The sequence below is a fragment of the Lissotriton helveticus genome, chromosome 9, assembly GCF_964261635.1.
Source record: "Lissotriton helveticus chromosome 9, aLisHel1.1, whole genome shotgun sequence".
In the NCBI taxonomy this organism is placed as follows: domain Eukaryota; kingdom Metazoa; phylum Chordata; class Amphibia; order Caudata; family Salamandridae; genus Lissotriton; species Lissotriton helveticus.
In genome coordinates, this window is record NC_136070.1 from 926,870,458 (window position 1) to 926,897,380 (window position 26,923).

Consider the following 26,923-nt stretch of genomic DNA (forward strand, 5'->3'; position numbering starts at 1 on the left):
TATCCTGTTGATGTGCCAATACATATCCAAATAGCCGGTTTGGATGACGCGTTTTGCTGTTAATGGTGCCATGGGTGTGTCTAGGGCTTTAAGTGAGACGGGTCCTGCCAGTACTGAGCACCGGCAGTTCTAAAAAGCAGGTGCTGAGATGGATCCCTATCGGGCTCTCCATTTTTGCCCTCATCCTAAGGCTGAAAAAAGAAATCTTTAATTCTGCAGCAGTACGACCCTTCGCTGCTTGTGATGTAACTGCGAAGAGACTCGTTACAGTTCTTTCAAAGTTTCGTCATTTTAGAACAGAAGCATTGTCAATATTATATACAATGAAGTCATAGGTGTTTTTAAGCTAGGCCCTTAATTACTTAGACAACGCCCCTTTGAGAGACCTCCCAATTTTTTCGTCCCACTTAAAACCCTGGGTGTGCCAACTGTAATCTGTTGGTGTACAGGTCAAGGGTGAACAGAGCTGACAGCAATGATACCTCATTGGCCAATCAGAGAGTCGGAGGTCCTGAGTGGGGTACACCAATATAGGTTAAAGAGTTACACACTGATAACTCAAGGTATGGAGCTGTGAGATCATAGTCAGAACAGAAACAAATGAAATAATGGCCCCTAGTGACTAACCTGAGTACAACACTGACCAATGTTCTATGGGAAGCAGAGAAACAGTGGTGCAGTGATAATGACTAGTGACTAGTCAGTATTTCAATTTCAATTCAAGAAGTCTTTATTCGATTGATGCATCATAAAAGACATAAAATACAGTAAATACATAATTAAAAACATCTAAAACCAATATTAAATTACTTATACAGGCTTCTATGAATGAGTACAAAATTGGCATTACCACATAAATTACCAATGAGCATCAGATATAGTGAACTAGTCATTAACAGGTAAGCAAGCAAACATTATTAAACCCCCAGCTATTTACTTTTGATGAACCTGGTTCTAAGCAACCAAGCCCACCCCAAATATTTAGCTACCCCCACAACTATTATTGGGGTCAGGTTAGTTTTTAAAATTCTGCTTGCTTCAACAGCCGAGCGGGTACCTAGGCATCTACAAACCGGGCTTAACCATTTGGCTCTTGGGGCTGTATACAAAGGACACACAAACAAAAAATGGTTTACACTTTCTCCTTGACCAAGACAGTTTGGACTGTGCCCCGTCCCGCCAGAACCCCACTTTTTAGTGAAATCCCCTAGAGGCAGCGAGCCACATCTGAACTGGTGGAATAATTTGCGATCCAGGGGCTTTGTTATCATGTCCCAATATTGTTCAAGCTTGGATATGTCTTTAAAAACAATAAATAGACTTGTAATATTGCTGGAACACAGACTCAAGTGTCTATTATAAACCACCCAGTCCCAATAGTGCAATTTTAGGTCTTTTTTGGAGGGAAAGGTTGCTAATTCAGGACCAGACCACAAATCACCATACCCCAGGGCGGAGAGGGTAGAGCTTAAATCCTTAAACCAGCCTATGTTTGAGGAACCAGGACGATCTTTGACCTCCAGGCAGGCCCTGGCATAAAAATGGAGTTCCGGCGTTGTCCATAGACGTCGCCAGAATGCCAGAGGACGGAATCTCGCTTGATCCTCCACCGGTTGACACCCGAGATCATATAAAAGCGGAATCCGCGGAGTTGACTGGGGCAGACCCGTTGCCATCCTGAGGAATTTGTTTTGGGCTGATCTCAAGGGATCCAGTTTGCTGAAGCCCCATAGCTCCACCCCATATAAAACTGAGGGTAGAACCTTTGAGCCATATATCTTAATTAGTGGTGAAATTGGCCGGGTAAAGGAGCCTTTGTGCTCTTTAATCAGCGCACCACCTATCTGCAAATGCTTTAGGGCCATAAGCTCAACCTGGTGGGACCAACTAAGGGTCTCGCTAAAAGTAACACCCAAGTAAGTAAAAAACTTGGTTTGTTCCAATGGGGTACCCCCCATAGTTACCCTTGCACTAATTTGATTATGACCTCTTAAAACCATGAATTTGGTCTTAGACACATTCACTTCAAGCTCATGTTCGCTGCAGAAAAACTCAAACCTCGACAAGGCTTGATGAAGGCCCTGTCTGGTTTTTGAAATCAGGAGTGTGTCGTCAGCGAACATGAGCAGGGGAATTTTCATTCCGGCCAAAGTCGGAGTGTCCGTGGGATGGTTTTCAAAATACTTGGTAACCCTGTTAATATATAAGGAAAAAAGGGTAGGGGCCAACACACACCCTTGCCTGACACCTTTGGCCACAGGAAACCTATCCGTCACCTCCCCTGGTTTGCCCCAGCGGAACTGGGCATAGGTATGTGCATGTAGGTTCACCAAGAGACGAACAAGGGGGGGTGGCATGCCCAGTTCTAATAAGCACTTCCACAACCCAGCCCTCGGGACGAGATCAAAAGCAGACCTCAAGTCCACGAAGGCTGCGTATAGGTTACCTTTACCCAAGACAACAGTCTTCCAATAAAGAAGCATGAAGCGGAAGGCCTGATCTAGAGTGGTCAGTATGATAACAACTGTTATGTTATATGTTATGTTATATAGATTTATACAGTGCACAGCTACTCCCATAAGTGTCCCGGCACTAAAAGACAAAAGGCACCTACAGATAAGACCTGTGCAGATTGTCGGAAAAGCCATTTACAAGCCCCGTACGCCACTTTTGTGCCCCCGTTGCGTCACTTCTGTGACTTCTGTGACACAACGGTGGCGTAAAGCCAGCACCATGCTGCAGGGTATTTACAACGTGACACATCTAGGGAGAAGCGTCACGTTGTAATGCCCTGCGCCACATGAAACCTGCATTGGGGGGGGAGGTGTTCCGGCGCAGGAACGCCTCGCAAAAGTGGCAGAGTGAAATCTACAAGATTTCATTCAGTCACTTTTACTACCCCGCTGGGTCAAAACCTTGCGCCTGCTTGAAGCAGGCGTAAGGCTTGACGCACCATGTTGGACATAGGCAGGTTTGGAACAGGGCTGGAGTTGTGTCGCGCCCACGACACAACTCCAGCACTGCACCAACCTTACGCCGGCAGATGCGACACTCATCTGTTTATCCTTGCGCCATGATGCGCCGCATTGTAAATGCGGTGCATATGTGGTGGCGCAAGGGTAAACTTGCTTGACACATCTTTCCTGGCGCATCCCTGCTGATTTTCAGGGGTGCGCCAGGAAACGTAAATCTGCCGCAAGTCATTTTTGCTTAAAGACGGGAAGGTCCCATGTTAAGCACAGCTCTCTAGGGAGCTTGGTCCAGTTAACGTGCCCTAAGCAAGAAAATTATCTGCCGCCTGTTTTAAGCTGGCAGATACGTGCAGGTGTTCAGAAGAGGAATGCAGGGCGCGAACAGGTATGTAGTCATGGATCCTCTCCTTCAGATAGCTAATCCCTGAGCCATGCAGGGCTTTATGCACCAAAACCATGGCCTTGAATCGTATCCTCTTTCTTATTGGAAGCCAATGAAGAGCCTCCAAATGGGCAGTCATGTAGGAATTGAGGTCTTGGAGGGAGCAGAAAAGCTTCACTGCACCAGCGAGACAGTGCTGGCCAACAAAATATGTGACTGATTGAAGTTCTGAAAAGAGATCTGTATTTCTACTCAAGAAAAAACCCATGGCTGCATGTTTGGATCAGGACCTAGACCAGCAATACAAACAGCAGATACTCCAAGATTTCACTTGACAGACTTTGACACGCAACCACCCATACCGTTTGGAGGGGCACAAGATCCATTGCCCCTGCATGACAGCACTGTCATCATTGGCAGAGGTTTGGTGGAGATTCTCAAGACCTACGGCAACCCTACTAGCAAAGCAACTACATGATCAACGTTCACGTAGGCTAAGTTGGAAGGTGTAGGATACCCTCCCCTTACACAACATGTCAGTGACACTAGCCCAACCGTTCAAACCACCCACTCAGATCAATGTGGTTGGGTATGAAATGCCCCTATGGAGAACCGCGACTGGATAAATCACAAATGATGACTGCGCAAAGCACCAAGAGGCAAGTGAACTGGTAAGTGCTACACCATACAAATACCAAGTGCACAATATAACAATATGTAATTGCAGGGGGTCTTACTCTGTTGTGGAAAGGAGAGTGGGAAATTACATTGGAGACAGAGCAGGGTATGAAATCCTGGGGTAAGATTCCAAAACCTTTGGTCTGATTCTAGTTGGACTGAAGATGCAAGTAAAATCTAAAAGGGTCATACTCTAAATGCCCAATCTCTGTAAGACATAATGGGAACAGGCAGGACACAGAAAAGTAAACTGTGTGGGTGGGAAGGTACCCAGCAGGCCTGAAACCTGCGATGTTTTTTCCTGCGAACATGTTCCCGGAAAATGCACAGATGGGGTAGACCTACCGGATTGAGTACCCCTGGATCTGCCACATAAAGGCAAGTAGAGTGAAAGTCACCAAGAGGTGGGTCATTTGAGAGCTGAGCAGGACGTAGTGCTTGTGGCATTGCGTGGGGCTGTATGGGTGATGTACCCGGCCTGGGCTAAGACTGGGAAAGGTGGCATCTTGTTTGGACCAGGCTTTGGGTTTGTATATAGTTCTTGGAATATCTCCAGATTTACAAGACCTGCTAGAGCGCTGCGTGTTTGGGAGGTATGGGTTTCCTCAGATACAATTATTTAGAAGATGAAACTATTCCAGTTTCTCTTTGAGTAGGAACCAAGCAGCCCGGCTGTCTTCATTAATGTGAGACAACTGATCTCTGAGACAACCATTCCATAGTCAACTTGCTCCATCTCTAACCCTGCTCTTGTCAGTATCTAGATGCGCCACCTCTGGCTCCCACCCGTGGGGTGAATCAGGTACCCCAGTTCATGTCCTGTAGAAGGAGACAATCAATGGAACCATCACCTTCAGAAGATGACAACCACCCATCCATTGCCAATAGCAGTAAAAAACTACACAATCCATTCTCTGTATCCAGAGACATTTAGCCTTCCCATTGCCTATAGAAAGTGATTGCCACTGAGCTCTAAGTCGTAGAAGGACACAAACAATATGGCTGTCAGGATTGTCACAAGAAGGGGAGCAGCCGGGGCTATTTGCCCAAAGCCCCACTCTTTAAAGGGCCTTGTGCAACCACTGCTAAATATATTTATAAATTATAAACAAGGGAGGCAACCTTACCTGCTGCTAGGTGTTACCATAAAACCAGAGTAGGCCCCCATATCACGCATGTGACCTGAGCCCCACCAAAGTTTCTGACAGGCCTGGTGAGCGCTGATGTGCCATAATGTCAAGTGTAGAAAAAGTGACTTCACACATGCTTTGAATGATGATGAAATCAGTAGGTCGCTCCTTGGTCTCAATGCTAGTCCCACAACAGCCTCATATTTGCTGCATACTTTTGGTGTTAGGCGGACTGCGAGGAGTGAAAATTGCAGGTAGTAAATAACTCCTTGCCCTGCTACTGCCTACATGCCCCTTAAGACCAAGGCCACTGGAATTATGTGTCAGGAATTGACCAAATTATGTGGCAGAGTTGAGTAAATTATGCAGCAAGAACAGTCAAATTAAGCGGCATAGTCCGCCACATTATGTATTAGTATTACTTCATTATTTCGCAATTTCGAAACTTGATACCACTGTCTAGGCATTGGTTGTACTTCATTAGTACCAGTTTAACACCCAAATATAGCAATAAGCAACAGAAAGGCGATCAGTCAACCTTTGAGAAGGACCTTCCACCGCGCAGCAACACGTGTTGCTGCATTTTTAGTACCTTTTGAACAATTTGAGCTAGAAACAAAGGGGCATATTACCAAGGGCCTTATCGCCGCTTTAGCGGGAATTTTTCCCGCTAAAGCGGCGATAATTTAATCGCCCTATTACCTAGCTGTCGCTAACACCAGTTAGCGACAGCTAGTAGGAGATAGCGAGCTTCTGGGGGCCCACTTTGCATGTCAGCGATATATAGCGCTAATGACATGCAAAGTGGGCGTGCTAACTCCTATTACCAACTTTTGGAAATAATCGCACTAAGCGCGATTATCTCCAAAAGCTAACGCCTACCCAGAGCAGTTCTTAGCCATGTTATCCAATGGTAGGTGGATAACATGGCTAAGTGTATTTGCTCGGTAATGCATGAATATCGCTGACTTTTCTGCGATATTCATGCATTTCGGCCGTTTTTTTTTCGCTTAGGAGATAAACCTTGATAATAGCAAGGCTCCTAAGCGATAAAAATAGGCGAAGCACGGCGATATAAATATAGCCGCTAACCAAGCTTAGCGATATTTTTCGCTTAAGCTTGGTAATATGCCCCAAAATTCAATCGCAATTCTAGTGGCCCTGCCTAAGACCAGTATAGCTAATATGGTGCTAAATGCCTTGAAAAGCGCACCAGTTTCTAGCTGTGGGTACCCCTAACTGATATCCATGACAACTACCCCACCCATCAGTAGTGGAGGACAGAGAGTACAAATGTAAACCTGTATTAGGAGTAGGAGGCAACTACTCCCATTTTCCCAAGTGCCTCAGGCGCCAAACAGCTTTGGCGGCCCTCGGCTGCAGTTGTGTAGATTTAATCAAATGAACGAGGCTTTGTTAACTTACCCATCGCCAAAGAAAGCGCCGATGATTCTGTCCCCCAGCGGGTTCACTGCCAGCTCCCCGATACAAAGGAAGTTCTGTTTACTGCAGAGAAGACGGTGAGACAGGGGGAAGGCAAGGGAGGAAAACATAACGACAGAAAAGAAACAAATAAAATAAGTAAAGTGGAGAGGAAGAGAAGGAAGAAGTGTGGAAGGGAAGAAGACGGGAAATGGGAGGAAAGTTCAGAAGAGGAGCCAGAAAAGTAGAACAGATGAAATGTTGAAAAAAGATGAAAATGTGGATGAAGGTGATGGGCGAAGCAAATAAAGGGGAGAATATGGTAATAGATAAAGGAAGGATAATGAATGAAAGGGAAAAGGAGGGAAGAAGTATGGGGAGGAATAGAGTGGAAAAAGGGAAGGGAAATTGAAAAGGAGAAGGGGAGGAGTGGAAAGTAAGGAGTTAAGTGATGTGACATAGCACCCATGGAAAATATATGAAGTTAAAGAAAGGGGAAGGGACAATGAAAAGGGTAGTAAGGAAGAGAATCCATGTGAAAGGGTAAAACAAAGGTAAAGGAAAAGAGGGGAATTGAAGGAAAGATATAGAAGGAAGAGGAGAGGAGAAGAGAAGAGAAGAGAAGAGAAGAGAAGAGAAGAGAAGAGAAGAGAAGAGAAGAGAAGAGAAGAGACCGCAAGACAAGATAAGACAAGACAAGAGAAGGCATTAAATTCACAGTTAGGGACTGGGTGTCACAAGAGTCTAACATTAAAAAAGAAAGTATTAAATCAGTACTACACTACAAATAACATTGTACCATATGAACTTGAGATTGCACCCCTAAGCTACACAATATATGCCTTCACTCTGAGTCTCTGTCACCAAAATTGGCGTGCAAAGAAAAACCAAAGGGGATGATGGACGGAGCGTTGACAATACAAACACTCATCCCCAGTCAACTGATCTGGGTTAAATCCATCACCGTTCTTTAGCTCACTCCGCCACCCCAGTTCAGACATGGCCATATGCAAATCAGTCTGACCCTGTGCCTCATGGGAACAGTCCAGCCCGAACATTGGCGTGTCCATTCCCTTGGGGTCTTCAATGATGCATTATAAACCTCAGGCCAAGGAGGTGCCCTGGCAACAGCAAACTATTTCCTCAATCCCGGCTGCATCCTAACAATGCACACTAATCACTCAGACGCAAACCTCACATACAAACTACCCCTCATACCTAGTTTGCACACTAGAAACCACATGCTTAATGCCACTGGCCTGCACACATGCTAAAGTGTCCTCCCTCATTTGAGGCTACTTCCTTCAAATAAAACACACATATATGGTATTCGCCCCACATTATCCTCTCACAGGTAGGGTACACGCTGAACTGACGAGTACACCCATTGATGAGGGCTGCAGTCGTGGAATACTATATAACTTCTTTGTTCCGGCTTGCAGAACAGGCTTCTGTCGTTGCAGTTTGAGCCTGTACAACCTATTACAAACTACTCCCCTGGCCTGCTAATATTGTCAAACCACAGCCCGGCCTTACTAGCTAGGCCTACCTACCAACCTCCTACATCAGGCCTACATTTCAGAGGAAGGGCTCCAATATCCATAATGTCCCTAACAGAAGTGGGCAAGCCAGTGAATTCGCTGGGCAAGCCAATCCAAGGGTTGGCTTGGCTTTAAGAGTCTAAGTACAAGGCGAGCCATCAAAAGATTCGAAAAGTAAATGGTGCAGCAAATGCCATGTGCAAATAATAGTATTATTTCTTACTCAGTTGGACAACTCGATCGCCTGGCTGATTTAAGTGGGAGGCCGAATGTCCAGTTTCTTCTACATCATACCATTGTGAAAAACCTGGTGGTAAGGGACAGTACAATCTAGTAAATAACCCCTATACCATAGAGGAAAACTTCCCTTGTAGGAGGGTCATTAGTTTTTGTTTTTTGAAAAACAAAATCCCACTTTGGTTTTGAAGAAACAAAAACAGGTTAAAGGTTTGAAAGGCGACTGTCATGTTTGACATAGCCGCCATCAAACTAATTGATTGACAGGAACCCTTATTCAGCAGTTCCTGTCAATTGACTGGAGTTTTCTACCGGGCAGGAGGACGACTCACAATTTGGAGGAAAGGTACACTGTCAGGGCAACAGAATATTTTACTTCTTCACCCTGACGGAGTAAATACCATCTACCGTACTCTAAATCAGGCCCATCATTTCTCTCACCTCCAGTGCCCTGACCTCACTGCCACGAATGGATCAAAGGTTGTCATTTTGTCAAGTGTCCCATATGTATGGCTAGTACTGGTGTATGTAAAGCAACATTAATACCTATTAAAGCATATGCAATTGAGGGTTTTATATAGCATGCATCCTGAACTGAATTTCTTTAAAGTCGACACATCGTTGACTACTTAGTAGGAATAAAATGTTAAAATGTCTTCTTTCAAAAATGCTAAGCATAATGGAATGCAGAAACCTATTTTTGATGATACTATCACTGTCTTCCCTTGACTTAATAAAAACTCAGGGGCATATTATCAAGGGATTTATCTCTGCTTTTTTGGCTTTAAAAGCCCAGATAAAATGATCTCCCTATCAGCAACAGGGTGCTAACACGCAAATTCGCATGTTAGCACCCTTTTTCTCTACGCTTCCCTTTGCATCTGGGCGTTCCAGAGAAAAAAAATAGGAGAAATGTTGTTAAGCGACATTTCTCCTATTATCAAGGATTTCGCTAACCCTGTTAGTGATAAAAAAAAGCAGCGCTAACCGCGGTTAGCACTGCTTTTTTTTACACCTGGTATTTTCCTGACTTAGCCATGATATCCTATGGAAGGTGGATATCATGGCTAAGTTTGTGAGCCCCTCTCATCAAGCTAACGCCAAACTTCGAGAGATTATCGTTGGTTTTCCAGCGATAATCTCTCATTTGGCAGTTAGCTCGAGGATTTTTATCACTTCTGAGATAAACCTTGCTAATAGCAAGTTATCTCTGCGATAGTTTCCGGCGTTGCTTAGCGTTAAAAAATTCGTTGCTAAGCATCGTTAGCGATAAATATCGCTAATCGTTGGTAATATGCCCCAAAGAGCTCTCCGACTTCTCACGGTCGAATTGCAGCTTAGCTCGGTTGCAGACACACACAGCAGAAAAGTAACTTTTTTTTAGATTTTGTGTACTCTGCTGTCATACATCCACTGATTTATTACTTCTTTTTATGTGCAATAGAAAGGGAACAAGGTGTGCCTGGGATGCTTGTCTCGGCTCTATTTTGGCACATCACTCCCAATGCGACAAGAGCCGAGCCAACAATTCTAGTCGAGCCAGACTCGAGCCTTACATGCCTTGCCCTCCTCTAGTCTCAAACCAGTTCTGGATTACCAAATAGGAAAGTAGTCACCGGCCTATGAGCTCACTCCTTTGAGGGGACCCGTGACAATGGATCAAAATAATACTGATTTGATCTTGAAAGAAAATTACAATCAAGCTTTCTTAAATTATTTCCAAAAGATTGAAAAAAATGAATCAACTTAAAGAAACGAAAACGTTACATTTCGGACTCTATGGAGAAAATACGGTATTAATGTAATGTACCCATTGTATATTTAAAGTTATGTTGGTTTATAAAAAAAACGTTTTGTTTAATAACATTAATAATTGTTAATCTTTAGTTTTGTGTAAAAAATTGGTTTATTAAAATTGTTGGTTGGTAAGATTAAAAACTTATTAGAAGATAATTTGCGAGGGGGCCCCCGACATTTTTACTACCCTAGGTGCCTCCACAGGGTTTATCTGGCACTGATTAAATCCAACCAGGTGTGAAGATTCTTGTGCCCTGTTGCACACTGGTCCTTCTTTCCCGGTCTTTTTCATTCCCCTGCCCCAATAGCTGCAGCTCTCAGGAGGGCTGTTTTGCACTTTACAGGCCTGGCCTGTAGTTTTAAGTCAGGCAGATGAAAATATTGGGAAAAGCAGAGAAATCGGGTATGTTTCCACGTCTAAAACATAATCCTAGCACTGCAAACATAATGAAATGAGTCAAAAAGTATTTGAGAGCGGTCTAAATTGCTTCAGAATGAATATCAGAGCAAACAGAGGCATAATTGCCATGTTATAAAAGAATCCTGACAATTCCAAAACACATTATCAATATTTTTCTAAGAAAGGTGGTAGCCCTGTCTGTACCTGAGGTAGCCCTTGCCTTCCTTGTCCAGCGCCTGGAAGCGATGGTGCAGGCGGATGATGCTGGATGGAGAAACTAGATAGAAAGATAAAGTTGCAATATTAACATCTGTTTGATGCATTCTGACTTCCTGAGATCCCAAGCAATGCTTTTGTTTTTTTTTATTTGCCACTATTAAATGTTTCTTATTTTGCTATTCTTGTGGCAAGCAAGGTACACTCATGTACAAGCAGTCAGAGTTATACAGACATTACAGCTGTTATGCGCACATACTTTTAACAAGATTATTACATCAGTGTTAACTCGTCAAACAATAGGATAAAGACGGATGTATGACGTTACAACGCATGCTTTTACCACGCATGCTGTTACAACGCGGTTTTTACAACGCATACCATTACACCGCATAGTGCTTTGGGGTGCTGGATAGTGAATAGTTTAATTTACTATTCCAACTCCAGTCCCCGTGGACACTAGGGAAGGTGTTGGATAGTAAATTAAATCTATTCCCTATCCTAGAGCGCCCCCCCAGCGCAATGCGTTGTAATGATTTTCGTTGTAAAACCTGCGTTGTAAAGGCACTGCGTGGTAAAAGTTGTGTTGTAAAGGATGTTTCCCGATCAAGACTTTGGTGGGCAGTATTGTTAGTAAAGCTCGAAGTGCTCCTTCTTGCCAGAACTGAATCAATAGCAAACAACGAAACAATCTACAACTTGTAAGGGGTCAAGGGCTGACACAATATGTATGACTGATCTCCTGCCTTGTAGCAGGCAAAAGCGTCAGCTGCAGAGTGTTGCCAAGGATAGGTTTCTCGACTGAAGGCAGCTACAAGGGAGATTCACGCGATTTGCAAATTTTACAGGTGGTAGATCCAGAGGAGAAGATCCTGTGTGGAACTTAGCAATGGTTCCTAGGATTTTGGGTCCGCCATTTTGGAGGGAGAGGCGATCAATCAGAGCTGGCATTCACTTTAAGGAAGGAATGAGCAGGGTACAAATTGCAGAGTAGGGTTAGTCCATCACTATGTTTCTACAGGGCAGGTTGCCATCTTTAATTTGAGCACAAAAGGTTTCGATCAGCTCGTCCCACCTCAGTGACAGAGGGTAAGGTATTTCCGAAGGCCCCTGTCCTCCTCTCGCCTAAGCGCTGTGCTTTCAGTTTCTGCTCAGGAAATAACTACACTATGCCACACAGCTTCTCAGGGAGACACAACAGGCTTCCAAAGACATGTCATAGACCTCATTGCCAAAATAAGGGCCATGTCTAGGAAACGAGATAGGACTTTGTGTTTTTTAGAGCGGTTTAACAATCCCAGGGCACAAGCCATGTAGATTGTTATGCCCCAACAGCATCTGTAATTGATCTCTTACCTTAGTCCAGAGGTGTTTTAGTGAAGGCACATCCAGTACTTGTTTTGCATTTCAGCACCCAATAGTAGTCAACCAGGGCAATGGGATTCGGCTCCCGGAAAGAGTTTATCTTTCTGGGATCAGACATGATCTGGTTAGAATGTAACATTGGTTAAGTTTGATTCTCGCATTTCAAGATACTGTGAAAGGGAGAGTGAGGATATAATACCATGCAGCGTCATTAGACTCTCTGCCTAGGTCTGTTTCCCATTTAACTCTACGCACGTCCAAGTGGAACAACTTGTGCGCCACCAACGTTTTAGTCAGCCGTCTAGTAAGGTGCTGGCCTTTGCCCATTGTAAAGATATCTTGCATTACCTATTGGGTTGGTTGCTTTCTGGCCACTATCCGCCAGCAATGGTGCAGTGCACGAGATAATGCGTTGTAAGGATCAGAAAGTGACCCTGACGAATGTTGCGATGTTCCCGATGCTTGTTGAATGTAAGCAAGGAGCCCTCATGATAAAGGTTGCCAAGTCTACTAGGGTGAACCATTGTTTGAGGATGGCAAGGGTTGGTGCTCTTCCAGTGCATGGCAGATTTAAGGGTGGAGTAGCCAGAGCGTATGTAGGTGCCCATTACGTGAGGTGCAAGGCTCTACGATAACATACACAGGCATCCCACAGCAGTCGGGGAGAAGGTCATGCAGAGCTACCTACCGGACAAAAGTGCGGCAATACTGTGGCCATCGTCCATGGTGCCTGTGCAGTAATGGTGTCCACCAGGCAGGCGCACATTACACAGCGACAGAGCCACTAGAGTTTCGAGGCTATAATAAAGCTCTAAACTAGGGACACAGAGGCCACCCACATTAGGCTAACGCTGAAGCTTAGTCAGCACAAAATATACTAGCCATTGAGCCAGATTTCCTCGCCTAGGTGGGTATTTAGAGCGGCAAGAACTTTCACTAAAATGGAGCGGTAGGTTGGAGAGGTAATAGAGTAAGCGGGGAAGCATAATCATCTTTGAAATGGCAATCGTGCCGATCACGGATAGCGGCAAGGTTCTCCAGAACGCTACCTTGCTGCGGAAAGCTGTAACAGCGCATTATGTTCCCATAGAGAAGAGCTTGATCTGTGTGGTAGATTTGTATTCAAAGGTATTGGAAAGTATGATGTTGCCAACAGAAAGGACTGCCCCACCCGTATATACAGATCCACTCCTGGGGTCCGAGGGGCAGTGAGGAAATAGTCAAGATTTCTGCCAGTTGACGTGTAGGCCTGACACTATGTGGAAATCACGGAGAGCTAGCGCAATGTACGGACAGCCCCCAGTGACATCTTTTGAGTATAACAGCATATCATCTGCATACAGGGAGATGGTGTGTGTTCGGTTCCTAAAGGAATGCCTCACTCACTCCCCCTTTGCGCAGTCGGATGGCAATCGGTTCCATTGCCAGGGCGAAGAGATGGGGTAGCCTGGTCTAGTGCCCAGATGTATAGGCACAGACTTCGATATGCAGTGCCCAATGTGAACTCTGAATTGAATGAACCTCACTATGCGCCTGCCCAGCGGCTCGAGCAGATTGAACAGGTAGTTCCAGGCAAGGGAGTCAAAGGATTTTTCTAGATCTAAAACCAGATACACTAGCCTGGAGAAAGTGTGGGGTGCAATTTCCATGATCCAGAGCAGTATTCTGATATTTAGGGATGTGCTTCTTCCCAGAAGAAAGCCGTTCTGGTCAGGGCGGACCAGAACGCCATCCGACTGCGCAAAGGGCGGACCAGCTGAGGCAGCCTAGGCAGCAACCAATCCACCACTATCCTGCTCAGGATTTTGTAATCCATGTTCAGGATCACCAGCTACTGATGGGAAGCAAACGCTGGTATCCCTCCCTGGTTTTGGAATGGAGACCAACTGGGTCTCTCGAAGGGAAGGAGGGAGAAGCACATCAGAGGACACAGTTCTAGATGCTGGGATGGGTCGGCCCAGGAACAGGAATGATCGTGAGAGGACGCGGTGAGGTAAGAAGAGTTAAATTATGCGGAGTAATTCTGTTTATGTCATTATATTATTACTTCATTATTTTGTCATTTTTACATGTTGCCACCGTCTGAGCAAATGCTTCGCCTCATTGGTCCCAGTTTAATAATAATAAAATAATAAAGACATTTGTAGAGCGCATGGTTACGCCTTCTCGGCGTGACCCCGCGCTGTGGAGAAAGGACTGTCAGATATGAGCCACCGCCAGAGGACGCCATCAAAACTAGTTGTTAAATAGATGGGTTTTAAGCAGTCCTCTGAACTTGGGTTCCGACCTCTCCAGCCTGAGGCCGAACGGGAGTTTATTCCAGTTTTGAGCAACTATGAAGCGGAATGATCAACCGCCCATTCTAGCTTTCCTAATCTTGGGTACAGCTGACAACAATTAAAAAATGCAATATATATATTTTTTAAACGCCAAGCTGTGCACATTAGTCTCTAGCGCTCTAACTCAGCGCCGAGACTTAAAAATGCGACCAATTGAAATCTTTTAAAAGCACCAGAATGCAACGTGGACGCAGTGTTCTAGCTCAGCACCTGCAACTTAAAAAGTGAAAGCCAAGTAGATATTAGCCTGTCGCTGCCACCGACTGACCAGTCTCCAGTTTAACACTCAAATACAGCAATAAGCAACAGAAAGGTGACCAATCAACCTTTGTGAAGGGCCTTCCACTGCGCAGCAACGTTTCACGGCATTTCTAGATCCATTAAGGCTTTACATTATTTGTTTGTTGGAAGCTGCAGATTGTGCAGCAGTTGATGGATTGTGTGGCAAATGTGGTAAATTTATATTTATGCGGAAAATGCTGAGGGGCAAAATAGCAGAATTCCAGTGGTCCTGTCTATACTTTCGTTCTTCTACAACACGAGGGGACAACTTCTTCTCCCAGCATACTACGGTACTTATAAAGTCTGCTTCCAGGCACACACTAAGTCATTCATTGCTAATCTCCTGGCACACCTCAAGGGTATTCACAATCTCTCTACCGCCATTGTTCTCAGACCTTGACACATTAAGCAGCTCACACAGCCCTTCTTCTGGCTTACTATGGTCGAGGTCACTGGATTTACTTGATTCTGTGGCTGCAGCATTTTCAACATAATTATTTTTTCACTTCCCTTGCCACATAATCCACCATCTTCTGCATAATTTGCAGATTCCAACAAAAATATATTTTTTTATGTCAAATGAACAAAAGTTACTAAAAAGAGCCACTCAATATTAGACCATTTGCAAGTGCTAACTGGTCACCTTTCAGTTACTGTTGGTGTGAAACTGGCACTAATGATGTGAAATCTCTGCTGAGACATTACCAATGTTTGTTAAAACTATGAAACACTGAAATATTACAGCCAAGGAACATTCTGCTTTATGCCACATAATTTGCCTTTTCTTGTCATATCATTCATTTAATCCCGCATAATTCTAGCGGCTCTTAAACTCGGAGTATCTCCTAGCACTTTACCTTGGTACCCACTGTCAGTTTCCTAGCATTCTACCAAACCTAATTTCGGTTCTCTGGTACACCATAACTGTATTCATACCCGGTCTCATGATACATAACCCATACACCACATGATGGGTGTACCCAGCCTCCTGGCACGCTACTGGAGTAGTCACATTCCTCATGGCATACTGTGGTACTCATCACCTGTCTCCTGGCACACCACTGGCGGTCGCCTGAACTATTGCGTTGGTGGTACACGGTGACAGAACCCCCGTCTACAGCACCATCTTTTTAACACTGAGGTATTTTCCTATGAGACGTTCGGACCATTGCCACTACTTTAATCAAAGGCGTTACATGGCACATGCTGCACCAGTTGCCGATACTGTGGATACATACCAATTTCGATGAATTTTCGATCTAGTCATCCCTGCCGTACATCATCCATGAGTGAGTGCACGCTTCCAAGCACAGATATCGACCATCATTTATCCCTCCCTCTTTTTCTAAGTTCAGGAGAACTCTCTATTTATTTACATTCAATCATCGGTGGGATTCTGTTTACCCCCTATGAGGACACCCTCTTGTCAATACTATATCAGTTACTTGCGAGGAGGCTGTCTCTACTTTACCTGTTCGGTGTATCCTCACCTGTATGAATAGACTTCAGTATTGTCAGAACATATTCCATGAGTCTACTACTATTCATTTCAGTTTCAGTGCAATAGACGGTAACCTGATGAAGGCCCACATGCCGAAACGCGCGTAGTCCTATCTACCGCATTGCCTCCAGCAATACGTGTCTATGGTTATCTTGGCTGTTTTTAATATTTCTGAGATGTACATATGACTGTTTATAAAACTATCATTTTTTTAGATCAAATTAGCACACATATGTATATTATGAGGTTTATATAGAGATATATGATGTATAATAAATTCTATGATTTGATCAAGTTATCAATAAAATGAATACTTTTTCTATCACTTTTGTGTGATTAGTTTGAGCCTTGTGGGATCAAATTAGGTTATTCACAATTTGTGTACCTAGAATTAAGCGTGTTTCTGTCAAATGGTTGATAGACTTAGCTACAGACCTTTACCTAAATTAGGTTTCTCCCTAAGTGTAGTAAGTCCATTAGTGTATATAGGGGTCCCCATTTTTCCAATGAAACACCACTGGGGTACTCACAGACTCGCTTCTTGACCCCTACCACAGTACTCACTGCCAGTCTTCTGGTACATTATGATTCTCGTGGTATGCCACCACAGTACTTACAGCCTTTCGCATGTCATGCAATAGTACTCCCTGCTTGTCTCCTGGCATACCTGGCAGTTTGCTGCCACGATACAGTATTCCCAGCCAGATTCCAGGCAAGTACCGTGGCAGAGAAAGCCTTTCTCCTGACATACTCACACCATGTTTCCAGGCACACCACCAAGGTATTAACACGCCCTTGTCCTACATTCAACCCAACCTCATACACCTATGCAGATGACACCCAAACCATTTTAGAATGGATAACCCAAAGACCTCTACAATTCAAAACTTGACGACTGACTTTGTGCCATAAACAAATGGATGACGAATAACCATCTAAGCTTTATACCATAAAGACAGAGATTATTGCCAGCGGACAATAGCAAAAGTACCAGCCTCCCGCCATATGGTCTAAGGAACTTAAAGTCCCTCCAACAACATCAAGAGAAGTTAGAAACATAGGAGTAGCCATGGGTTCAGACCTATCCTTTATACTGTATGTTAACAATGTCATAAAGAGGGCCTTCAACACAATGAAAACACTACGTCACATCTTCCCATACCTTGCATACCAACATAAACAGCAAGCTATCCTCACCTTCGTAATTTCCAAGCTTGACTATGCCAACAGCCTATACCTTGGTGCACCCTCATATATCGTTTACAAACTATAACTCATCCAAAATGCTGCTATAAGGCATCTTCTCTACCTGCGCCAGAGAAAACACATGACTCCAGTCCTGCACACGCTCCACTGGTTACCTAGATGAGCAATGTCCAAGGAGCTCTGCGTTGCCCACAGAGCCTTTCAAGGAAAATAACTGCTCTACGTACATGTTAAATTCAAGCATACAAACTAAACAGAAAACTGTGCTCCAAGCTTGCACCACTTACAAACATACCACCTGATCATAAGCCATCTGTAGGAGGCACTGCTTTCTCAGTACAAACGTCAAAGCTCTGGAACTCACTATCAGCCAGTATTAAAAGCACCCAGGAGTATATAGACTTCAGAAGGCAATTGGAAACATGGCTATTTCTTTGAAACATGCACCAACCCACATCTGGCAACAGAGCCCAAATACTAGATGCGTCCTCCAGGGCATTCCGCAGCTTACAACCCATAGATTGGAAACAACCTAACCAGCAAACTGCTTTGATATGCAGGTAAACTAAGAAGGGCTGACGTATAGTTTGCCGTGGTACTACATAGGTATGTACCTGCATATATACCAGTTATAGCCCAGAATACTATTAAGGCCATAATACGCATCAGTAAGCAGCAAACTGTAATGTATACCTCTTACACTCACATAAGACATGTCTGCTATGAGAGTTGTCCGTCACCAGCACTGTGCAGCCCAAAAAAACACAGACTTCACAAAATGAACATGCATGGAATATCTGAAGAGATCTGTCACACACTGATGGACAGTATGGAGGACTTTAATACAGTCTGCTCCTGCAGGTACCACAGGGTCAAGGCTGATTTGCATATGGCCATGTGTGAACTGGGGTGGTGTGGAGTGCAAAAAAAGACGATGGATTTAGGCCCAGATCTCTGGACTGGGGTGAATGTATGACAATGTTCTGCATTCTGTCCATCAATTGGTGTTTTCACCAGTAAGTACTCATATATAGACTTCGACTGCTTCTTTACTTCCCACAACGACACTCAGATATGGGATGATAATTACGATGCCCATCCCAACATATCTCTCCACTTCTATCTTCCTACATCCGTGCCAGCTCAGGACGACGACTATAATCAGATGCTCAGATTGGACAACCCAGTGCAGTAACAAGCTAACCAGACTATATCATAAGGAATACAGCAGAGCTGCTCAAAGCTACCAGCATGTTGAAAACCATACAACTGCACGTCTGTCTCTCACACTTCAGCATCCACCACACTGCCACAAGCTGCATCTCGTAACACGATAACCACACCTCGGTGGTCATCACGCACAACATGGAAACACTTCACACATAGGATCAAAACAAAGACAACATCCTTTCAAACAGACTTGTACACAGTGTAGCGTGCTACCCATGTAGGTCAGCACTTCTACACCCCACTTAGGGGCAGTAAGACCTACATAAATGCGGTAATACAATACTGCTCATACCAGTTCTCATGCAATGCTATGATACTCAATCACTGCATGTTTCCTGGCTCACCAGTAAGTACTGCAAAACACACAAGATGATGGACGGAATGTTGCACATTGGCAAAACATTCACCCCCAGTCACAGATCTGGGTTTAATCCATCGTTATTTTGCTCACCAAGCCACCCCAGTTCAGACATGGCCATATGCAAATCAGTCTTGACCCTGTGCCTCATGGGAACAGTCCAGCCCGAACTGCCAAGCCCTGTCTTTCCTGGACCGGAATCAAGCATCCTAGGACCGGTTTCTGGCTATCAGCTGTCTTCAGCCAGGATAGCTTGACTCCAGTGGCTTAGTGAGCAAGGGACCCACGTCTGGGTATACCCTTCCCACATAGGGTGAACAGCAAAACACACAAGATGATGGACGGAATGTTGCACAATGGCAAAACATTCACCCCCAGTCACAGATCTGGGTTTAATCCATCGTTATTTTGCTCACCAAGCCACCCCAGTTCAGACATGGCCATATGCAAATCAGTCTTGAACCTGCGCCTCATGGGAACAGTCCAGCCTGAACTGCCAAGCCATGTCTTTCCTGGACCGGAATCAAGCATCCTAGGACCGGTTTCTGGCTATCAGCCATGGGTGAATGTATGACAATGTTCTGCATTCTGTCCATCAATTGTTGTTTTTGCATTTGTCACCCCGAGTGGGATGGGTATGCTCAGACGTGAGTCCCATGCTCTCCACACCACTGGAGTCAAGCTATCCTGGCTGAAGATGGCTGATAGCCAGAAACCGGTCCTAGGATGCTTGATTCCGGTCCAGGAAAGACATGGCTTGGCAGTTCGGGCTGGCCTGTTCCCATGAGGCACAGGGTCAAGGCTGATTTGCATATGGCCATGTCTGAACTGGGGTGGTGTGGAGTGCAAAAAAACGATGGATTTAGGCTCAGATCTCTGGACTGGGGTGAATGTATGACAATGTTCTGCATTCTGTCCATCAATTTGTGTTTTCACCAGTAAGTACTCACAGACTGTCTTCTACCACACCACCAAGGTCTCCTTTGTACTTTCTGCCTGTCTACTGACATATTAACATACTGCTAGCAGATCTCCACAAACATACTTTGATTGCAGCTGCCCCATGACTTTCTATAGTACTCAATGTGTGTTCCCTGGTGTTATTGCCAGCTCTGTGGTACACCAGTGGGTACTCACAGTCTGTGTTCTGGAAGACTACTGTACATGCATCCTGTCTCCTAGCACAGTGTTGTGCTTTCAGCTTGTCTCCTGGCACAACACCCTCCATATTCAGTGTCTCAGCACTTCTCTGTCATACTTGCTGCCTGCATAATGGCTTACTATGCCTCTTAATGTCTCTTTCCACAAACACAACCAGAATACTCAAACTCTGGCTCAAGGCATTCCATTACACTTGAGGGCTGTCTCTAGACAATCAACAGTACTATGCCTGTATCTGGGCACACCCCCGGGGCACTCCCTGTCTGTATACTTGCCAACTAGACTCCTCACAGCCTCAGCCCTGGCACTCTACGATACTCACTGCTTGTCTCCTCGCATACTGTCTCAGCGGCTCTCATGATATTCAATGATACTTGCTATCTCTTTGCACGCTACAGTACTTCCCTTGGCTCACCTCTCGGGTACTTGCTACTGATCTCTTAGTAAAGTGCCATATTCTGAGTCTGTCACCTGGTATACTCATGTGTGTAGCACATTCCCAGAAAAACACCGGCAAGATACTCACAGCCTCCCTCCTGGTATGTTAGAATGCTAGCTATCTGCCTGTTGGCATGCTAGAGTACTCACATGGCATCTCTTGGCACACCTCTGGAGTACTAGCTGCCTGTCTTTTGGCATGCTACAGTACTCACATGCACATCTCTGAAGTACTAGCTGCCTGTCACTTGGCATGCTACAGTACTCACATGCACATCTCTGGGGTACTGGCTGCCTGTCTCATGGCACGCTACAGTTTTCACAGGCACATCCCTGGGGTACTAGCTACCTGTCTATTTGCAGGCTACAGCACAAGGCACATCTCTGAAGTACTAGTTGCCTGTCTCTCGGCATGCTACAGTACTCACAGGCACATCTCTGGGGCACTTGCTGTCTCTTGGCATGCTACAGACACTCAGGCACATCTCTGAAGTACTAGCTGCCTGTCTCTTGGCATGCTACAGTACTCATAGGTACATCTCTGAAGTACTTGCTGCCTGTCTCTTGGCATGCTCCAGTACTCACAGACACATCTATGGGGTACTAGCTGCCTGTCTCTTGGCATGCTACAGTACACACAGGCACATCTCTGAAGTACTTGCTGCCTGTCTCTTGGCATGCTACAGTACTCACAGGCACATCTCCGGGTACTATCTGTCTGTCTCTTGGCACGCTACAGTACTCACAGGCACATCTCTGAAGTACTAGCTGCCCGTCTCATGGCATGCTACAGTACACACAGGCACATCCCTGGGGTACTAGCTGCCTGTCTCTTGGCATGCTACAGTACACACAGGAACATCTCTGGGGTACTAGCTGCCTGTCTCTTGGCATGCTTCAGTACCCACAGGGACATCTCTGGGGTACTAGCTGCCTGTCTCTTGGCATGCTACAGCACACAGGCATATCTCTGAAGTACTAGCTGCCTGTCTCATGGCATGCTACAGTACACACAGGCACATCCCTGGGGTACTAGCTGCCTGTCTCTTGGCATGCTACAGTACACACAGGAACATCTCTGGGGTACTAGCTGCCTGTCTCTTGGCATGCTACAGTACACACAGGAACATCTCTGGGGTACTAGCTGCCTGTCTCTTGGCACGCTTCAGTACTCACAGGCACATCTCTGGGGTACTTGCTGTCTCTTGGCATGCTACAGTACTCACAGGCACATCTCTGGGGTACTTGCTGTCTCTTGGCATGCTACAGTACACACAGGCACATCTCTGGGGTACTAGCTGCCCGTCTCTTGGCATGCTACAGTACTCACAGGCACATCTCTGGGGTACTTGCTGTCTCTTGGCATGCTACAGCACACAGTCACATCTCTGGGGTACTTGCTGTCTCTTGGCATGCTACAGTACTTACAGGCACATCTCTGGGGTACTAGCTGCCTGTCTCTTGGCATGCTTCAGTACCCACAGGGACATCTCTGGGGTACTAGCTGCCTGTCTCTTGGCATGCTACAACACACAGGCATATCTCTGAAGTACTAGCTGTCTCTTGGCATGCTACAGTACACACAGGCACATCCCTGGGGTACTAGCTGCCTGTCTCTTGGCATGCTACAGTACACACAGGAACATCTCTGGGGTACTAGCTGCCTGTCTCTTGGCATGCTACAGTACACAGGCACATCTCTGGGGTACTAGCTGCCTGTCTCTTGGCATGCTACAGCACACAGGCACATCTCTGGGGTACTTGCTGTCTCTTGGCACGCTACAGTACTCACAGGCACATCTCTGAAGTACTAGCTGCCTGTCTCTTGGCATGCTACAGTACACACAGGAACATCCCTGGGGTACTAGCTGCCTGTCTCTTGGCATGCTTCAGTACCCACAGGGACATCTCTGGGGTACTAGCTGCCTGTCTCTTGGCATGCTACAGCACACAGGCATATCTCTGAAGTACTAGCTGTCTCTTGGCATGCTACAGTACACACAGGCACATCCCTGGGGTACTAGCTGCCTGTCTCTTGGCATGCTACAGTACACACAGGAACATCTCTGGGGTACTAGCTGCCTGTCTCTTGGCACGCTTCAGTACTCACAGGCACATCTCTGGGGTACTTGCTGTCTCTTGGCATGCTACAGTACTCACAGGCACATCTCTGGGGTACTTGCTGTCTCTTGGCATGCTACAGTACACACAGGCACATCTCTGGGGTACTATCTGCCCGTCTCTTGGCATGCTACAGCACACAGGCACATCTCTGGGGTACTTGCTGTCTCTTGGCATGCTACAGTACTTACAGGCACATCTCTGGGGTACTAGCTGCCCGTCTCTTGGCATGCTACAGCACACAGGCACATCTCTGGGGTACTAGCTGCCTGTCTCTTGGCATGCTACAGTACACATAGGCACATCTCTGGGGTACTTGCTGTCTCTTGGCATGCTACAGTACTTACAGGCACATCTCTGGGGTACTAGCTGCCCGTCTCTTGGCATGCTACAGCACACAGGCACATCTCTGGGGTACTAGCTGCCTGTCTCTTGGCATGCTACAGTACACATAGGCACATCTCTGGGGTACTAGCTGCCTGTCTCTTGGCATGCTACAGTACACACAGGAACATATCTGGGGTACTAGCTGCCTGTCTCTTGGCATGCTACAGTACCCACAGGGACATCTCTGGGGTACTAGCTGCCTGTCTCTTGGCATGCTACAGCACACAGGCATATCTCTGAAGTACTAGCTGTCTCTTGGCATGCTACAGTACACACAGGCACATCCCTGGGGTACTAGCTGCCTGTCTCTTGGCATGCTACAGTACACACAGGAACATCTCTGGGGTACTAGCTGCCTGTCTCTTGGCATGCTACAGCACACAGGCATATCTCTGAAGTACTAGCTGTCTCTTGGCATGCTACAGTACACACAGGCACATCCCTGGGGTACTAGCTGCCTGTCTCTTGGCATGCTACAGTACACACAGGAACATCTCTGGGGTACTAGCTGCCTGTCTCTTGGCATGCTACAGTACACAGGCACATCTCTGGGGTACTAGCTGCCTGTCTCTTGGCATGCTACAGTACACACAGGGACATCCCTGGGGTACTAGCTGCCTGTCTCTTGGCATGCTACAGTACACACAGGGACATCTCTGGGGTACTAGCTGCCTGTCTCTTGGCATGCTACAGCACACAGGCATATCTCTGAAGTACTAGCTGTCTCTTGGCATGCTACAGTACACACAGGCACATCCCTGGGATACTAGCTGCCTGTCTCTTGGCACGCTTCAGTACTCACAGGCACATCTCTGGGGTACTTGCTGTCTCTTGGCATGCTACAGTACTCACAGGCACATCTCTGGGGTACTTGCTGTCTCTTGGCATGCTACAGTACACACAGGCACATCTCTGGGGTACTAGCTGCCCGTCTCTTGGCATGCTACAGCACACAGGCACATCTCTGGGGTACTTGCTGTCTCTTGGCATGCTACAGTACACACAGGCACATCCCTGGGGTACTAGCTGCCTGTCTCTTGGCATGCTACAGTACACACAGGAACATCTCTGGGGTACTAGCTGCCTGTCTCTTGGCATGCTACAGCACACAGGCATATCTCTGAAGTACTAGCTGTCTCTTGGCATGCTACAGTACACACAGGCACATCCCTGGGGTACTAGCTGCCTGTCTCTTGGCATGCTACAGTACACACAGGAACATCTCTGGGGTACTAGCTGCCTGTCTCTTGGCATGCTACAGTACACAGGCACATCTCTGGGGTACTAGCTGCCTGTCTCTTGGCATGCTACAGTACACACAGGGACATCCCTGGGGTACTAGCTGCCTGTCTCTTGGCATGCTACAGTACACACAGGAACATCTCTGGGGTACTAGCTGCCTGTCTCTTGGCATGCTACAGTACACAGGCACATCTCTGGGGTACTAGCTGCCTGTCTCTTGGCATGCTACAGTACACACAGGAACATCTCTGGGGTACTAGCTGCCTGTCTCTTGGCACGCTTCAGTACTCACAGGCACATCTCTGGGGTACTTGCTGTCTCTTGGCATGCTACAGTACTCACAGGCACATCTCTGGGGTACTTGCGGTCTCTTGGCATGCTACAGTACACACAGGCACATCTCTGGGGTACTAGCTGCCCGTCTCTTGGCATGCTACAGCACACAGGCACATCTCTGGGGTACTTGCTGTCTCTTGGCATGCTACAGTACTTACAGGCACATCTCTGGGGTACTAGCTGCCCGTCTCTTGGCATGCTACAGCACACAGGCACATCTCTGGGGTACTAGCTGCCTGTCTCTTGGCATGCTACAGTACACATAGGCACATCTCTGGGGTACTTGCTGTCTCTTGGCATGCTACAGTACTTACAGGCACATCTCTGGGGTACTAGCTGCCCGTCTCTTGGCATGCTACAGCCCACAGGCACATCTCTGGGGTACTAGCTGCCTGTCTCTTGGCATGCTACAGTACACATAGGCACATCTCTGGGGTACTAGCTGCCTGTCTCTTGGCATGCTACAGTACACACAGGAACATATCTGGGGTACTAGCTGCCTGTCTCTTGGCATGCTACAGTACCCACAGGGACATCTCTGGGGTACTAGCTGCCTGTCTCTTGGCATGCTACAGCACACAGGCATATCTCTGAAGTACTAGCTGTCTCTTGGCATGCTACAGTACACACAGGCACATCCCTGGGGTACTAGCTGCCTGTCTCTTGGCATGCTACAGTACACACAGGAACATCTCTGGGGTACTAGCTGCCTGTCTCTTGGCATGCTACAGTACACAGGCACATCTCTGGGGTACTAGCTGCCTGTCTCTTGGCATGCTACAGTACACACAGGAACATCTCTGGGGTACTAGCTGCCTGTCTCTTGGCACGCTTCAGTACTCACAGGCACATCTCTGGGGTACTTGCTGTCTCTTGGCATGCTACAGCACACAGGCACATCTCTGGGGTACTTGCTGTCTCTTGGCATGCTACAGTACTTACAGGCACATCTCTGGGATACTAGCTGTCCGTCTCTTGGCATGCTACAGCACACAGGCACATCTCTGGGGTACTAGCGGCCTGTCTCTTGACATGCTACAGTACACATAGGCACATCTCTGGGGTACTTGCTGTCTCTTGGCATGCTACAGTACTTACAGGCACATCTCTGGGGTACTAGCTGCCCGTCTCTTGGCATGCTACAGCACACAGGCACATCTCTGGGGTACTAGCTGCCTGTCTCTTGGCATGCTACAGTACACATAGGCACATCTCTGGGGTACTAGCTGCCTGTCTCTTGGCATGCTACAGTACACACAGGAACATATCTGGGGTACTAGCTGCCTGTCTCAGGGCATGCTACAGTACACACAGGCACATCTCTGAACTACTAGTTGCCTGTCTCTCGGCATGCTACAGTACTCACAGGCACATCTCTGGGGCACTTGCTGTCTCTTGGCATGCTACAGACACTCAGGCACATCTCTGAAGTACTAGCTGCCTGTCTCTTGGCATGCTACAGTACTCACAGGTACATCTCTGAAGTACTTGCTGCCTGTCTCTTGGCATGCTACAGTACTCACAGGCACATCTCCGGGTACTAGCTGCCTGTCTCTTGGCATGCTAGAGTACACACAGGCACATCTCTGGGGTACTAGCTGCCTGTCTCTTGGCATGCTACAGCACACAGGCACATCTCCGAAGTACTAGCTGCCTGTCTCATGGCATGCTACAGTACACAGAGGCACATCTCCGGGTACTAGCTGCCTGTCTCTTGGCACGCTAGAGTACACACAGGCACATCTCTGGGGTACTAGCTGCCTGTCTCTTGGCATGCTACAGTACACACAGGCACATCTCTGAAGTACTTGCTGCCTGTCTCTTGGCATGCTACAGTACTCACAGGCACCTCTCTGGGCTACTAGCTGCCTGTCTCATGGCATGCTCCAGTACTCACAGACACATCTATGGGGTACTAGCTGCCTGTCTCTTGGCATGCTACAGTACACACAGGCACATCTCTGAAGTACTTGCTGCCTGTCTCTTGGCATGCTACAGTACTCACAGGCACATCTCCGGGTACTATCTGTCTGTCTCTTGGCACGCTACAGTACTCACAGGCACATCTCTGAAGTACTAGCTGCCCGTCTCATGGCATGCTACAGTACACACAGGCACATCCCTGGGGTACTAGCTGCCTGTCTCTTGGCATGCTACAGTACAAACAGGAACATCTCTGGGG

The 26,923-nt window shown here is 46.6% G+C and overlaps 1 protein-coding gene across 1 annotated transcript in view; it reads right to left on the reverse strand.

Annotated features, from left to right (window-relative positions):
* The window catches only part of LOC144782017 (calcineurin B homologous protein 2-like), a 129,784-nt gene that overhangs the window by 77,455 nt on the left and 25,406 nt on the right, over positions 1 to 26,923 (reverse strand). The window contains exons 2-3 of the mRNA XM_078661130.1: positions 10,764 to 10,836; positions 6,588 to 6,668 (exon numbers count right to left, since the gene is read on the reverse strand). Coding sequence (XP_078517256.1) covers positions 6,588 to 6,668; positions 10,764 to 10,836 — 154 coding nt within the window. The remainder of the gene's footprint in view (positions 1 to 6,587; positions 6,669 to 10,763; positions 10,837 to 26,923) is intronic.